The sequence below is a fragment of the Crotalus tigris genome, unplaced genomic scaffold (genome assembly GCF_016545835.1).
Source record: "Crotalus tigris isolate CLP2741 ecotype Arizona unplaced genomic scaffold, ASM1654583v1 scf7180000018565.659758, whole genome shotgun sequence".
Taxonomy (NCBI): domain Eukaryota; kingdom Metazoa; phylum Chordata; class Lepidosauria; order Squamata; family Viperidae; genus Crotalus; species Crotalus tigris.
The window spans coordinates 407,523-425,239 of NW_024097078.1; the positions used below are offsets into that span (position 1 = coordinate 407,523).

Below are 17,717 nucleotides of genomic sequence, written 5' to 3' on the forward strand. Positions count from 1 at the left end.
GGATTCAAAGGGAAATTTATGGTGCCACATTCATCAATAAATTGGTCTTGTGTTCTTAGATTGATTAGCTGGTAATATTTCTGACATGGCTTTTTACTTGATAAAAGAACAATTAATAAGTATGCAAAATCAGGCTAGGATCTTGTCAGGATGGGAAAAGATGGGAACTTTTTTTAAAAGGAAGAAGGACAAATACATCTCAAGTTTTTTTAATTGCCCTTACATTGGCAATGATTAATGTATTTGGTGGTTTGCCATGTTTTTCAGTGAAATTTTCCTCAAGAGTTGACAGCTGAGATTTATAGCTACCCTACTTTCATACTGAGGATTAGCAAGCTAATATTATTTTAGAGGGTTTCACTGTGATGGCTTGAGTTGAATTTCTGGTGACTTACAAGAGTCTGTGCAGCTGATAGACTCCAAAATAGGAAAGGTGCTTCAGAGAAGGCAAGATCATCCTTGCTGCACCTGTTTCTTCTCCTTAACAAACATGCCCTTTCAGGCATCCTACACTACCAAGGAAATGATGTCATGGCTTTAAGGAGGCATTTTCAGGTGCAATGAGTATGCCTACACCCCCTCCAAAGTACCTTTTCTGCTTCTCATCCAGATAGTATCCTTAGATTACAACTTAGAGAAATACTGAGCTTCATGTCCTGAAGGAATTATTATAGTATTTGATTGAACTGGGTCCTCCATTCTCTTAAGGGAACGTAAGAACTGTAAAGCGGTCAGTACTTTTCATTTATGCTTTAGAATTGGTTATACTAGACTTCACAAAAGGACGATTTGTGTATGTTGCAGCAGAGGTCACCAACCTTTGTCGGTTGACGGACTGGAGGAAAAGGGAGGAGGAAGCATTTTATATGTATCCATAGGGCTATGAGCACGCGCGTGCGCCACAAACGGAGCAGGATTAGCATGATACTTGCTAGATCTGCCCCATTCTTGTATGGCGGAGTGCCTTGTTCTTGCGCCACGCAGCAGCAGCCCATTTCCACATCCCGCGGCATGGCGGCATCCCTTTTTGCATCTTGCAGCGTGGCGATGGCCTGTTTTTGTGTCCCGCAGTGCAGCAGTGCCCTGTTTTCACATCCCACGGTGCAGTGGCGGCCCATTTTCATACCCTAAGGTGCAGCAACGGCCCTATGGCATGGCATCCTGTTTTTGATCCCCGCACAAGTGAGGGCGCGCAGGTTGGGGACCCTTTTGTTATAGGGAAAAAGCAGGGTCATCTAATTATTGTTATAATGAAGGATCCAAATTTTCTAACATTAGTGTATATAATTGCTAGAATTATTGCACACTAAAAAGACTATTTTCAAGAAAAAGGCAATTACTTTCATATATACCATTTTGATGACCAAGCCGTCAAAATCTATGTTTTAAAACAATTTTTATGCTGCATATATCATGGTAGATCTAAAGGATGTCTGTGCAACTACATGTGCAAATATCCCTAGATCGATCCCTAAAAGTCTTCATTCAGCTGGTATGTTGATGAGCATTGAAGAATGTGACCAAAAAACGTGTTTGCATTTCAGAGTCCTCTTAGCAATATACGTTTCTCTCTCTGGATTGTTCACAAATTAAGATAACTTTGCATTTAATTAATATTGTGTAGTAAAAGTGCGTTGCAAGACCATAACAATTTCTCTTTAAAATTGTTTTTCCTTTTTTATGTAAAAAAGGATACTTTTGTTTAAATAGGCTTATTTAAGTGGAAGTTTTTATTTCATAACATTTACAATTTGTTAGCTTTTATGTTTTAAATTTTTTTCTTAAATTACAATCTTTGCATAGCAATAGCTCTTAGACCTATATACCATTTCACAGTGCTTTACAGCACTCTCCAAGTGGTTTACAGAGTCAGCATATTGCCCCCAGCAAGCTGGGTCCTCATTTTACTGATCTTGGAAGGATGGAAAGCTGAGTCAACCTTTAGCAGGTCAGGATCAAAGTCCTGGCAGTGAGCTGAACTAGCCTGCAATACTGCATTCTGTGCCCCCATGGCTCATCTATTGGCTTAGCATCTATTGATGATCATAAGGTACGTTTAATAAATTCCAAAGCAATTCTAAATTTTTTATACTTAAATTTGCAAAAATTTCAAACTAGAGCTCAAATTGGCAACCTCAGGGCCATGGTGTTTTTGAGTTTTCTATTTCATTAGTTAATTCAGAGTCCTCTCTTTCACAAACATTGCTCTCCCTTTGGCCTTGTTTAATCTTTGTGTTGCAATAGGTGACTTTCAGATAATAGACTTGCCCTGGGACAGAAGAGATTGTAAAGAAAGGAATTTGTCCTGTTCCTTTACAGTTATCTTCCTATATCTTTCCTTTGCTGAGAATAACGTGTGCAGAATTCCTGATATCTGATCTTGTGCTGTAAGGTAAGGCAGACCAGAGTGATGCTACTAGTTTGATATTTATCTTATACCATATTCAGAAATAGCTTTTACCTCAGTCATAGGGTGACCCCTGGAAGGGAGAAGCTTGAGTAGTTATCTAATTCAGTCCATGCAAGGTAGGATTCCATTGAGATTAAACAACCCTGACAGAATTGTTCTTAATCCATTTTAATCTGTTTGATTTTAGCCTAAATAAATACACATCAACAAAAACTTCCTTCTTCCACTTAAAACTTTGAGAATTCTCCATGCTAAGTCTAGTGGAGGAAGGATGGAACGTCTCATCTCTCCATCAGTCAATTTGTATCATTTTCTCTATGACTATCCAAAAAGTAGAGGAGAGAAAACTGTCTGTCTTTTGCCAAGCCACTTGATGAAAATTACTGCTGTGTTTTCAATCTGTTTTTAAAAGCCAGAAGCTTACATTTTTCTGTAGCCCATACATAAGACTTCTTGTCTTTCCCAACTATTTATTATGGAACCCAGGCTACTTTCTTTCTTGTAATTTTGTAAAAATTACTTGCATGACTAATTTACATGTGGCATATAATTTGGATTGTCCTATAATGGCAAGCTTTTTTTAGGCCACCAGAAGGAACAAGAAGCTAACATTTATGACCCTTGAAATGTTATACTTAGGCATATACCTGGCTTAGATTTATTTCAGAGCCTCTCATTGGATTTTTTTTTAACATTTGTGGCATGGACTCATTCTATTCTACACATAGTTAGACCCGGTTTTATTTAGCATGATGAGCACTTGTATGACTGCAAGAGACTAAATCCGTAATTTTGCATCATACTCAGATAAGCCTAGAGATTTGCTTTGTGATCTGTACTTTTTGTATATTCTCCTATTCATATTACAATCACTCTGTAATTGGCAGAAGGAATAACCTTGAGGAAGAGGAGCACAGCCACAACCAAGACAACAATCAGATAAAAGAAATCTGAATCTGGAATAGAAATATAAATTTGAAAAGGCATCTCAGACATGATCTTTTTCTTATGAAGATAAACGGAGGAAGTGGGGAAGTGCATTCAGACTTACAAGATTCTGTTATTCTTAACAAAATAAAAGTATTAACTTGCATGCGTTTGTTTTCCATGTTTGGTTTATCTTGGGGGAGCTGACATCTCCATTTCTTGGCAGTTTTTGCAAATAGAAAGAACATATGTATATAATGTACACACACATATACATACATACCTCTACATATACAGTCTTGGGTCGTAAGAAAAGGTGGATTGATTTGTTAGACTAATGATTATGACATAAAATGGATTGCCTAAGCTATTGTTGGTTAAGCAAATTGTCTTTTTATATATGCAAAATTCCTCAATAAGTGCAATTCTAGAAGGCATATTTAAAATTTCAAGTTTATGTGTGGCTATGAAAAAGTCACTCGGTATCAGCAAAAGTTTATCATGCAGGATCACCATGCAGCTTTAGCACTAGATGAAGGGTTGAATAAAAAGTAATAATTATTTTATTTTGATTTAAATCCTCTTGCTGCTTATGGCTTAGTTTCTCAGGTCATTCTTCCAGCCGTTCCCAAGACAAAACAAAAAAACAAAAATCCTGACCTGGAAAAACTACTATAGATTCATGGGCGAGGGAGTTGTGGGGAAGAAACCAGCACCAGTTCTGGCAATTTTCTGAACAGCCTGCTCTTTCACAGCTTTACAAGATCCATTGTAAATCATCAGTTTAAAATTTACCTCAGCTTCTTTGCCTGAACAAATGTCAGCTTTTATAGTTTACATTGCCAGAGCAGGACATCCATGAGGTTAATGGGCCCTAATTTTATATATACAAAAAATAAAACAAAATCAATGACCTGCAATTTGTAATTACGTTTGAAAAAAGACATTCTGTTCAAAATATTCTACTTAAGATGGGCATGTGTCTTAATGTGTTCATATATTTAAAAACAGATGCTAGTTTTTTTAATGTACTCCTGGATGTCTTAAGGCAGTCTTCTAATGAATGGACATTTTAATAAGAAAAATGAGCTCTTTGGAAAATGCTTTTCTCCCCAAATACATTTAATTAAATAAAACAAAAATTTTCTCTTATTTCATTTTTTTCTAATTTGAACATAAGCATATATGACACTAAAGAAATTGGTGGCTAGCTAATATATTATACAGAAATTTGAAAACATTATTTTTCCATACATAAATAGGAATTTGAATGTACTTTTCCAATTTGACTATACCTTCCATTTGCTTTTTGACAGTGGCCAAGAAATTGTATAGGCATAAAAATGTAATTATTGGTAAGATTACTTTTATATTTTTGATAAAAGTTTCATAGTCTTTCCTATATGCAGCTTACATAGGTGCTTACATGTTTATTCTAAAAAGTTTTTTTTTAAATTAATAACTATACTTCCTATCACTTTAAACTGCATTTATTGCTGCCGGTAATTCAGCAACACCCCAAAAGAAATTAACAGATGGAGCTTTCCTTTTTCTTTCCTTGCAGAAAACAGAAATGAAGGTTCATAGGCACACACAATTTTGCCTCATTTGTTTGCTGACATTTGTCTTCCATCAATGTCACCATTGCCATGAAGGTGAACATAGCCACAATGACTGTCAAATCTCAGAAAACGAAAGGACCGAGCCTGAACCAAGTAAGGAAGCTGAAGTTAAACAGAAATACTACATTGAAAAACTCTTTAATCGTTATGGTGAGAATGGAAAATTGTCGTTTTGTGGCCTGGAGAAATTGATGATGAGCCTTGGCCTTGGAGAAATTAAAATAGTAGAAATAAATCATGAGGACATTGGCCACGATTATGTTTCTTACTTAGATGTACTAGATATTCAAGAAGGAAAGCATTCTCATTCCCACAACCATCCTCATTCCCATAATCACCCAAGCTCAGAAAATCAGACTGCAAACGAAGGGTCTAGCAAAAGGAGCCAGAAGTGTGATCCAGTGGCAGAAGTTACAGAATCATCTTTGAAGCCTGATGGTAGACATGCTCATGATTCTAATAATCACAGACACCACAAGCATCATCGCCGCCGCCATGCACATCGCCACATGGACCATAACAATACTCATCAGTCTCATAATGATTCCATTAACACCAGTGATCACGGGGAACCAAGTCATGAGCCTTCCACGGAGACCAATACTACTCAGGAACAGCCTGAAAGAAAACTACGTAAGCACCCTAAGAAATGGCGGAGAATGAAGAACAGTGAGGTTTCAAGAGTTACAGCACAAGATTTTACTCTCAATCATGACTCAAATGAGGAATATGAACATAATCATGTCCACAAACATGACCATGTGCATGATGTGTCTTTCTCACATGCACGTTTTCATGAACACAATAATGATCATTCAGCTACTCATGGACATCAAGACCCAAACCCTGCTAGCGGGGATGGGTATCGACATACCAGCAAGCGAGAGGCACCTGATAAACAAATCAGCGTGGGGAAGCATACTAATCACAAGAACCATAATGAAGATGAGCATTCTTCTGAAGAGGTCTGTATGAGCCCGAAAAGAACATTATGTATCTTTAAGAAAAAGTAGACTTCCCCACCTTTTTGCCCATCAGAGCCAGCTGTTGTGCTGACTTACACATTTTAAAAGTTGCAATTCTGTATAACTGTGTGTAGCTAAGGAAGAACTAGAGCAGAGGTCCCCAACCTTTTGGGCACCAGGGACCGGTTCCATGGGGAAACGTTTTTCCATGGACCGGAGGGTGCATGGTTTTGTGTGCTGCCTGCATCCAACGGATGGGACTTTGCTTATTTGTGCAGATTGTTTGCTGGCATGCCGCAGCCCGGTACTGGTCCATGGACCGGGGGTTGGGGACCCCTGAACTACAGAGTCAGTTTGGCGTAGGGGTGAAGGTATGAAACTAGAAAGCGGGAGACGGAGTTCTAGCCCTGCCTTAAGCACAAAGCCAGTTGGGCGACCTTGGGCCGCCCAACTTTCTCTCAGTCCTAGGAAGCAGGCAAAGACAAACAACTTCTGAAAAACCTTGCCAAGAAAACTGCAAGAACTTGACCAGTCAGTCTCCAAGAATTGGACATAATTGAATAAAGGGGGGGGGGAACTATACACAGGTTTATATAGCTAAGGACTTATAGATACTTGTTTTTTAGGGCATTATTGAGCATGACATTTAATAAAAGAGGAACATGGTTATTTATGTAGCTATTTAGGTTATCCCAGGATAAAGCCAGGGTATTTTTTATTTGTTTATAGGACCAATAGATTTTTGTAATTTCTTCCTTGATGAACTGATTAATTTCTTGTATGCTTTTTAAAACATGCAAGGCAAATATTTAATCATCCATGGCTGGTTAAAATGAAATGTCATTTCAGTCAGCTAATGATGAAATACTGTTTACCGTTCCCAGGAAGGATTTTAACGTGCATAAACATTTTTTGAATTTAGGTGTAATTTTTTAAAATTCTCAGTAGATGTAACGAATAAATTCTCCCTATTTCCCCTCCAGAAAACAACGGTAGATAGTTTACTCAACATTTCATATTCCCAGCCCCTTCAGTATGTGACGGTTTATGGGCTAGGTAGCAGTTCAAAGGACAGAAGAGACCGTGTAATTTTACGAGACTTAAGTAGTTAAGTAAGCCTTTTAACGGTGGGACCTGCTTAATTGTTTTCTTCCTAATTTCTTTGCAGTGCTTAAATGTCACACAGCTGCTAAGCCATTATGGCCTTCACCCCAGTTCTCCAATTTCTCCCAGCTTGTTTACTTATCTGTGCCCTGCATTGCTGTATCAGATTGATAAGCGACTTTGTATTGAACATTATGAAGACCTGCATTTCGAAGACTTGAACAAAGGAAACAATGTATCTCTCGGGAACGTGGAAAAAACAGGTGCCTCAGGTGAGGAAGAAAGTAGACTGAAAGATTTGTGGATTTTCAGATTAGTTAATGTAATTTCATTGGATGTAAATAGTCTCACAAAAATCTCCTTAATTTGGTCAGGCCGGTTCAAGTAATAGAAGCAGCCTACTTTGTTGTTTGTTTGGGAAATCCACTTAAGTTCCTAGAGTCATCATTCTTCACATCTTGTATCCACTGGTTGAATCCCATTTTCTTGCTTATATTGATCTTCAGGGCAACTGGGCAGTATTAATTCCCTGTCTGTTTTTTTTTTTAGATTTCCAGTTACTGTTTGATAACATGAGCAGTCCAAATTGTGACAGCTCCTAGAACACCCATTGTTGCCTATTTGCAGAGTCATTTGAGTCATTTGGAGTATTCCCTATTATAAATAAGTACAATTATAGTACAGCCTTTTAAGCAACCATACCTCAAAACCTGAGGCTTTATTTATTAATCTCTGGCTAAGGTGCAGACATGGAATTCCTGAAGTTAAATGTCTGCCTAAGGCAGCCACTTGGGGATGGCCTGTGGCTTTGTTATACAAATAAGATTTCCTGCATGCAAATGGATGGTTATTTTGTTTTGTACGGACCTGGTAAAAATCACTTATGATGAACCCATATATAGCACACACTCTACTGAAGAAGGAAGAGTAATTTTGTGGGCATCACCTCTTAGTTGATGCCCAGGCAGATATTTTTGTTGGGATTGAAGGCTCCGTTCTCCCATTTTATATTCCTTTTTTTAAAAAAAATTCTAACTGAAAATATTTAAATGGAAATCTGGCATGCTACAAAGTGCAACTTCATCCTTGTACTTTATTTTTGTGTCCAATAATTTGAGCCCCATTATGTATCCCCGAAGCATTCCTAAAAGATAATTGAGTTGCAGTCAAATGCTGTATTTGAAAATCTGTTGAACTGGTCCAGAAAAGAAAAAAAGAAAGATAGAAATAAACAGAGTTGAGAATGGATGTCCTGGGAGATTAGATGGGATGGCAGAGAACAGCCTCTACTTTCATTTAAGGGCCTGGTTTCTGATTTGCCACATGTATGTCATATTCTCAACATTGCAAATATGTCCACTGCCTCAAAATGCTAAAAGCTTTATGTGCTACAAGGGCAGTTAGTCTTAAGAACATTTTAAAAAATGGACAAGGTTGGTTGCATCCATGTTGTTTAGTAGAAAGCTCTCCTTAAATGTAATCCCATTATTTCAACCCCATGAAATAAGGAAGAGGTTCAAAGGAGAGGTGATACCCTCTCCCTGGTTATGGCCATTGAAACCTGGCCATAGAAGCCAAGAACAAAGTTGTAAAAATTGCAGTCTGGCTTGTCCATTGTATTCCGAAAACGACCTGAACCATGAACATCTTTTGACACCCCAGGAAGATACAAGATTAATCTGGGAAAGCCCACAGACACTGGAGATGGCATTTATGTGCAGTGGATGATTGAAACTGATAGATAAGTTGCTTGATAATGGTGAAGTTAAAACACTGTTGGTTTTTTTAAAGAGGCATTTTATATGTGGACCTTTCTCTGCATAGATATTCATAGATTCCCATGAAACTGTCAAATGATGAATAATAACGTTTTAAAGCTGGCACAAATGTTGCAGCTGTAGAAAAAGCTTGGAGAGGATTGCTCTTCCTTTGAAAGTAACAAGGGTTGTTAATGAGTGTTGATTAGTTTTGCAGATGTTTATTAGTGTTCTCTGAAATAAAACACCAAATGAGTATGTGTGGATATATATTAATAATTGTCAGAAAAAATGATCTGGTAATTATTTTTAATGACTGCAACATCATTATGAAAATGTAACATGTTGTATATAAATCTCTTGTAGTGATGCATCAGCTCCTCTCTTGCTAACTTTATTCAAAGATTCATAACACTAAATAGTCTTTACACTGAATTTGTTAGCAAATAATTCTTTTTTCCGGGTAGTCTTATTTTAACCAGATTTGACCCTAGTTTAATTGCCAGTAGAGTTTATAGAAAGGTTGCTAAGCGTTTTCTGTCAATTAAAATGTCAAAAGTGACTTTGTGTATGCTTAAAAAAATACCAAGAAAACCTGTTAGCCTGCATATGTCTTTAAACCAAGCTAATTAGAAAGTTTCCATTGATAACTGCTTCTTTTTTGAAAGAAGCGTTTTTCTAATTAGGTGATGAAAAACCGATGAATAAATGATCTCAAACACCTGCAACACCATAAGATACCTAATTTGGTGGGAGAGGGAACCAGAGGCAGTTTATTTAAAGGTAGCTAGTGTTTCTGAGCACAAATAAAATTATCTTCAGTTTATATGAGTGGCACCTATCCATTCTAATCAAGAACTTGTCTGGTTTCTCTTCTGGACATAGAAGATGATCTTTGATACAAACAAAGAGTTCTCCGGTTTCCTAATGATTGCTTTAAAAATTGTTCTGTTCTGTAGTTTAAAAATAAAATTACAGGTAAGGCTCTGGTAATCTGATGCCCTTGAAGCACGTTGATCTTTCAGACCCAGCATTTCCTGCCAGTGTGATCATTGGTCTTAACTGGTGAGGAATGATGGCAGCTATCAGTCAACATATCTGAAAGGCTCAAAGTTGGGAAAATCTGCACTAACACAGTGCTTCAGTATCCCTTCTGTTCTCATTTACAGAGGTGTCACATCAGTTTTTCCTGATACTAATTTTTTTCCACCCTTCGTTAGTTTTCCTGCTTCATCTCTCCTCTTTCCATTGGTCCCTGTGTTTACATCTCTTACCATCCTCCTCTCCCTTTTTACTCCATCATTCCTTTGCAAAAAAAATTGTTTTTCCCAATATATCTTGGGAAAATAAATATAAACTTGCTAGATATAAATAGCTTTGATTCAAAAGGTGCTTTATAAGACTATATTTGCATTCTACACTTAATATTTGTGTTACTGTTGAACCAAAATTGGCCTTAGGGGATTTAGTTAAATCAAGATGCTGTACTCATGAACTTTACAATTCAATCCTTAAAAAGACTGGACCACTATTCCCCAGATTTTCTAGGAGAAAAAGGCCAGAGTAGCAAGAAGTAGAACTTTACCCTTCGGATATATGAAGTATGTTCCCTTCTCCCACCGTTCAGCTTTTGTGAGACAACTTTCTTTTTTCAGCACAAGAAAGCAATCTTCAAGGCAATCAAACAAAAGTGACTGGGTGACTTTAGGTCAATCACTTTTTCTTTTATTCCAGCCCACCTCACAGGGTTGTTGTGAGGAAAATAGAGGAGAATTAGGTATGTTCACCGCCTTGAGTTACTTATAAAGTAACACAGGTCGGATTTTTTTTAAAAAAAAAATCAAATAAATATATAGACTGGAGCCTAAACTTAGACTTGAGCTGCCCATTAGATGGCATCAAATGACATGGCTAAGTCTTTTATGTATTTTCGACAACCTGTAGGATCCAATGTATTTATTCATTCTCCAGTGTGAGTGGAAGAACAGTGAAGCATGTAATATTTGGCAGCAGCCTGCTTCATAAATGATTCTGTGAGATCTGTCTTTCACTTGGCTTTCTCTTCCTTTCCTTGCCTTCCTCCAGCAACAACGCTTGTATTGCGTTCTGTTTTGACAATTGCTTTCTATTTTGATGAATTTCATACACGTGTTTGCACTTTTTTCTGGAGAGAGAGCTAACATATAAGGAAAAGGTATTCTGCAGAGCAACGGAGTTGCATTGCCATTAATACAAGAGGCATCTTTGTTAAGTAGGAGAAATTCACACATTTGACAACACGGATTATACTTTTGCCTCACTAGAAGGCATCTTGTATGTGTCTTTACTGGGAAATTCCAATACAGTACTAGAAACCCCAAAGCCCTTAGGAGGTCAGTAAGTGAAAACAGTGAAAATAACATAGATCCACCAGTCCGTGATCCGTGTTGTTTACAGTATTGAAATGTTCTCCAATGAACCCATTTAGATGAAAAGTAATTTATTCACTATTATAAATAAAATTATAATTTAATCTAATAGACTATACGTTTATATAAAAAAATCTGCCACATGGCCCGCATTTGTTAGAAAAGTGCATAAGTCACAATGTTATTTTATTATTATAATGGTATTTTATTCGAATAGACAATAATACAATAGTTATATTTTAACTGAGCAGGTTTCCTTTGAATAATGTTTCCTTTTTGATAATTGGGTTTATAATTTTATTGATTTATTATGAATTATTTTCTAATTTGTGTTTTCCCTTCTTTTCGCAGCCTGGATCTGTGGCCTCATTTCTATCACAGTTATTAGCTTGTTGTCTTTGCTAGGCGTGATTTTGATTCCTATAATCAATCAGGGATGCTTCAAATTCCTCCTCACCTTCCTGGTTGCTCTCGCTGTAGGAACCATGAGCGGAGATGCACTACTTCATCTGCTACCACATGTACGTTCAGTCTCATTCTAGCGCTTATGGCTTTGTGAAGTATCTTTTTCAGGCAGAGGTGGGTAGATAGACTGAAAACAATGCCTGTTAAGTGGAAGTCAGGTTTTGTGTATCTCGCTTCTTTTTGAAAAGTTGGAAAGATGTGAACAAAAGGCCTAGGGAGGAGTTATATCTATTCCACAAATAGGGGTTATGGGCCAGTCAACGAGAACCAATTTTGAGCCTCCTACGTTTGGAAAAAGTTAGCAGAGTTGAACTAACAAGCAATTGAATGAATAATTCTGTCTTGCTGTCTCAAAATCTGCAGGTGAATCTGTTCATTAATCCTTAAGGCTTCACAATAGAGAGTGCACTTGTAGCATCACAAAACCATTTCTCCAAGATGTTATTTGGAATCGGCATATATAGTCGTAAATTATTTTGTATTGGCTTACGAGTTCGTTTTTGAACTGTCAGGAACCATCTAACTTAAGATGGCTCAGAACAGAATATTAGACCAATTTGATCTTTGTCATGCTTGCTTTTAAGGATAAGAATGACACTTGGTAGCACTATTTTGTAGCTGAGAAGTGCATCATTTCACATCATTTGGGTTTGGCTTTCCACTGGGAAACGTTTTGTGCATAACTATCTTCTTTTCCTAGTCCCAAGGAGCCCACAATCACAGCCACCATGAAGACCAGGGCCACCAGCATGAGCATCAACACGAGCACCAGCATCTGCACGGCCATTCTCATGAGCATGGAGGATCGGTTCAGAACTTCCTAGAAGAGTACGATGCTGTACTGAAAGGACTTGTGGCCCTTGGAGGGATTTACCTTTTGTTCATTATTGAACACTGCCTACGAATGTACAAACACTATAAGAAACAAAGGGTATGTTTTGACAAATCCTACTTTCTGAGATTTATTTATTTATTTATTTATTTATTTATGAGACTTATACATTGCCCCCAACAATCTGGGTCCTCATTTTACCTACCCCGGAAGGATGGAAGGCTGAGTCAACCTTGAGCCGGTGAGATTTGAACCGCTGACCTGCTGAACACAGTCAGCTAAAGTGGCCTGCAGTACTGCACTCTTAACTGCTGCGCCACCTCGGCTCATAAGATTGTACAGTAAAGGAAATTGAGTGGGAGGAATATGTTCTCGAGTATAATTTCAGCTAGTCAGCTAGCTCTTACTGTGCTCATCTGACAGGGATCTGTCAAACTTATTTTTGTATTAAATCTCCATCCCTCAAGTTTGCTTGGTCTCCAAAAGTAGCTAATAATATATTGGAGGGTTAGGCAGAGATCTGGATTCAAACACTGAAATCTGATTCAGCCTACAGGTACTCCTTGTTTCGTTACTGCATCATTTATTGACCATTCAGTTACAACAGTGATGGAAAAAATAATCTTTTAAACAGTCCTCACATTGCAGGTCTGTAAAGCAAAGGAAAGGTGAAGTAAGATCCTAACAACAGTTCTGGTTTAATTTAGTGACCACGTTGCTTAACGATCAAGCTGCTGATCCCAATTCTGATCACTAAACAAGAACTACCTTATAATATTTCTTGAGAGCATTTAAGGCAGCCTTGTTTTTTTCTGGCCTTAAAAGTTGCATGACATTGAACAAAGGGGACTTATAGTGGGTCCTTGTAGTTGAACCTATTGCAGTGTCCCCATGGTCACATGATGATATGGGTACTTGGCAACCTACACTTGACTCACAAGACCCATCACAAGATCCTCACTTGACACATCCACACCTGAAGCCCTTATAAACAGAAGAACACCAACACTGACATCCCCTAAACGCCACTGAAGATGTTACCTAGCCTGATAACGAAACGTTTGGAAACCAACCCACAAGCTTGGAGAATGAACCTGCACCCTCATCCTACACCCGAACTACACATATTTGCCACTATTGCTCACTGAAGCTTGTTAGAAAGGGACCAGATTTGTTGGATATTATTTCAGAGGTTGATGGATTAACAGTTTAGGTCAGACATGTCAAACTCTCAACGTCACATGACGTCACGCAACGTATCGGGGCAGTTTCGCCATTGCCGGTAATGAGGTGGGCACGGCTTCCACATGACGCATCCGGCCCACTAGCCAGCAGTTTGACACCCCTGATTTAGGTGTTCGATTTTTTTTTTAAAAAAAAAGTTAACAGTCTTACTTTATAGTTATCTATCCAAAGCAATATCCCACTGAAAATGGAAAAATGGGTAGCCCTTTGTTGTCTGAAAAAGCATTTCTGTATGGTGAGAAACAGGTTACTTGATTTTACAGATAGAAGAGACACTGCCCCCCACTTTTTGGTGCATACAGATCCATGAGTTTGAAAGGTAAATCTATATACCAGCCTCCTTACCGTCAGCCAGTTACATCCATGGACATAATTTCTAGATATTTAGTCCTCCCCTCCCCAAACTATTTTGGCTGGGAGCCTAGAGAAGAAAAGACCATTGGATGTGTCCTTTGTGAAAATTTTTGCACCATTTGGCAAGAGTCACAGCAAAAGGATATTGCATAGTTTAATGAAAGTGGAATTGGCAAGTGGCACAACAACATTCTTAACAAGGAGATTTTTCTATTGAAAAAGGTGGATTCCGTGTTTCTGCTAATTGCCTACATTAGCTTCAACAAGGTTCTAAAGCTGAGCAATTACAGGATCTTTAGTGAAGTATTCCTTTGTATTATTCCAGGCAGTTTTTCTAATGGGCCTTTCCCCTTTGCCTTCAAGGTATATAGTCAACTAAAGTTGGGTCTTTTTGTCTCTTTCAGACAAAACAGAAATGGTGTAAGAAAAAACAAAAAAAGGTTGATGAATCGCCCATTGGAAGGAAACTTTCAGATCATAAGCTAAACAGACCTGATGCTGACTGGCTTCAACTCAGGCCACTAGCAGGTATCTCATTTATGACCAGGCGGCACTATTTCGTATCTTACCTCAGTTGCTAATACAGACTATCAGCTTACTTACTCTGCTGCATTTAGCGAATAATATTTAGATCTGCTGTCATTTAATAAAGCAAATGTAATCAACAAATGTTAACATGTTCCCCAGTTCATTCAAATTTAAATCTTCATTTATGTATTTTTATTATGTGTGTGTGTAATATATATATAATGCGCATATATTATATACATGATGTAAATATATATATATTATTGGAGCAGATACTGCATTGGAGAATATTTTTTGAATCTTGCTCAAGTAATATTTGGAAGACAGTGCTTTAATAAAATTCTTGATTAATTTTTCACCAAATGTATGGATTTTTACAAATCTAAAAACAATGGGGCTTATTATGAACTGGGTTGTCAGTTCGGCTTCTCATTTGGATGATCTCACTTGCAAATTAGGAAATTAATACATTTGGTCTCTGTGTGTGTCTAATGCATCCTTGTCAATGATTGAATCCTAGTTAATAGTTAGCTAGAAGCCAAAATAGAAAACCATGGTTTTTTTTTTTTGCAAAATGTGATTCAAGATTAAAGCACCTGTTGTGTTAATAATTTTGTGAGGTCATTTTGATTGATGTTGCCTTATTTGTGTCTTCTGAGATTAGGATTTGTTTAGGAACTTGAACTATAGTTTTACCTTGTCCCTAGGTTCCTCACCCATTACTTTGGTAATGTCAGAATGTGCTCTCTTAGGACTAGATTTGGGACTGCTTATACATACAAGCTTCTATATTTAAGTCCATATCCATATGAAAATTAGCACTTATACAACCATGAAAGACTTTAAGAATTATTGAACCAGATTTTAACATTGTTTATCCTGGTTATCTATAGCTGTCCAAGTTTTGGGTGTATTTTTTTTTCTCTATCCCACTTTCAGATATAAACAACTGAATTTGGGACATTTCCTTGACAAGTATGTGCTCGAAATTGACCTCAACATATACAAGATCACATAGACATAGGTTTTTGACCTGCCCTGCTGTACGAATAAATATTCTTATGTCATGTGTTCTCATGTCCACATCTTTATGTACATGCAAACACATTAAATATATTTTAGCATGTTGTGGTTAATGTGCATTAGGTTTTCTGGTTCCATCTCTTCTGTTTCACATAAAAACACCTCTCTTCCCCCTCTCCTACCCCATGTAACGTAAAGGGTTTGTAGCTGTGGGTTAAGCAATATTCTACGTTGTAATCAAGATCAGCAACATGACTTTCAAATATAAGGCTATGCTGCTCCCCAAAATATCTCCATTTAGTATTCCTGGGAAAGGCTAATTTAGGTACTGGCAGCACTGCTCTCCTAATTAATACTTCCTAGTCATCCTTTGTTAACTTACTTATTTCTTGGGCTTATTCCCTTCAGGAGCAGATGATTCCGTGCTGTCTGATGATCGACTTAATGAAACTGAATTAACAGATTTGGATGGCCACCTTGACTCTCTGCCAAAGGCCTTCCTGTCTACTACCGAGGAGGAAAATCGGATGCTCCACTCCCATAATGACATCTCTCATAATGCCCAGAGCAACAATCTTTCAGATGTGGAATATGGGAGCCATCATCGAGATGTTAAAATAATAGCGAGGAAGCACAACCATCTCTGGCCACATAAACATTCCCATCACTCTCATGGACACTGCCATTCCGGCAAAGACTTAAAAGACACCGGAATAGCTAATATTGCCTGGATGGTGATAATGGGAGATGGGATCCACAATTTTAGTGACGGCTTGGCCATCGGTAAGCAGAACAAAAGGCTCGGAGAAGGGATGGGATGGGATTGGATGAGAGGCTCTTTGCAACAAATGAACTTGCGGCGAGAAAAAGAAACGGGATAGCGTGTGTCTGATTTAGAGAGAAAAAAGAACACGAGAGATTCATCAGGAGAAGTAGAGGTGCTAAATACAGCTCTATAGCCTTTAATATCTCCTGCCAGGTTATGAGCACCTCAGTAGATAAAGGCCTACTCTTCATTTTCCTCAGTCCTTTTCAAGGCAGCAAAGGCTTTTTTCCTTTGCAGCCACAAATTATTTGCTAGTTCATATGAGCCAGTTATGTTAAGAAATGCCACTCACTTTCTCTTTGTGAGTTCTTGATTATGGATCCCTTAGTATATCTCTGGAAGTTTTCCTGCAATAGCTGCTTCACTCCAAAAGGGGCTCATAAAATACATTTTGCGATGTAATCTTCCTGCTTCGGGGGGGGGGGGGGCGGGCAGGGCAGTGCAATATGCCCAACTGAGATCTGTTGATTGGAGGAAGGGCAAGTCTTGACTCCTGTGTCAATACGTTGTGTTATCCAAAGCCCAAAGCAAAGTTTTCCAGATTCAGTTTTCTTGAACTGAGTTGGGTCTGAAATGGTTCTTTGGAGCCTTGTAAGTTTCAAACAAACATTGCCCCCCCCCCCATTTTATGGTCACCTCTGGTACAAGACCAGGCAGGTTCCCGGTTGATATTCGAGATCTCCTATAAAAAGTAGTCCGTTCTCTCAAATTCCCGAGCAACTCCTTTTTCCCTAGCATATAGACCAGTGTTTCTCAACCTTGACAATTTTAAGGCATGTGGACTTCAACTCCCAGAATTCCACAGCCAGCATTGCTGGCTGTGGAATTCTGGCAGTTGAAGTCCACATGCCTTAAAATTGTCAAGGTTGAGAAACACTGATATAGACCCATGAATTGTTTTCAATAGTTTGAAGTGAAAACGTGAGCGTTTGAGCCGTTATTTTTATAGTTCACCTGACAATCTCTCAGCCAAGAATGCTGCCTTTATCATCGCTGATGTTTCCTCTAAAAATAGCCTCGTCAAGCTAACCAATTAAAAACTTTATTTTGTTTGGTCCTCTACCCTCATCCCTCTCCTTTCCAGGAGCTGCTTTCAGTGCTGGCTTAACTGGAGGAATCAGCACATCCGTAGCGGTGTTTTGTCATGAACTTCCTCATGAATTGGGTAATCAGCTAATGTGATGTCAGCTGTGCTTTTATTCTTTGGTCTGTGAATCAAAAATGCTTTATTATTAGATGTGATTATTTTTA

At 38.1% G+C, this 17,717-nt stretch overlaps 1 protein-coding gene across 5 annotated transcripts in view; it reads left to right on the forward strand.

Moving 5' to 3' along the window:
• Positions 1-17,717, forward strand: part of SLC39A10 (solute carrier family 39 member 10) — a 38,459-nt gene that overhangs the window by 14,847 nt on the left and 5,895 nt on the right. For 3 of the 5 annotated variants that reach the window (XM_039354622.1, XM_039354625.1, XM_039354626.1), the window contains 7 exons: positions 4,902-5,924; positions 7,093-7,300; positions 11,545-11,714; positions 12,359-12,589; positions 14,494-14,617; positions 16,049-16,423; positions 17,551-17,631. In XM_039354622.1, coding sequence (XP_039210556.1) covers positions 4,911-5,924; positions 7,093-7,300; positions 11,545-11,714; positions 12,359-12,589; positions 14,494-14,617; positions 16,049-16,423; positions 17,551-17,631 — 2,203 coding nt within the window. In that variant the 5' untranslated portion in view covers positions 4,902-4,910. Of the gene's footprint in view, positions 1-2,319; positions 2,393-4,901; positions 5,925-7,092; positions 7,301-11,544; positions 11,715-12,358; positions 12,590-14,493; positions 14,618-16,048; positions 16,424-17,550; positions 17,632-17,717 lie in introns of those variants that run through there. The other 2 variants (XM_039354624.1, XM_039354623.1) reach the window with 2 other exon arrangements.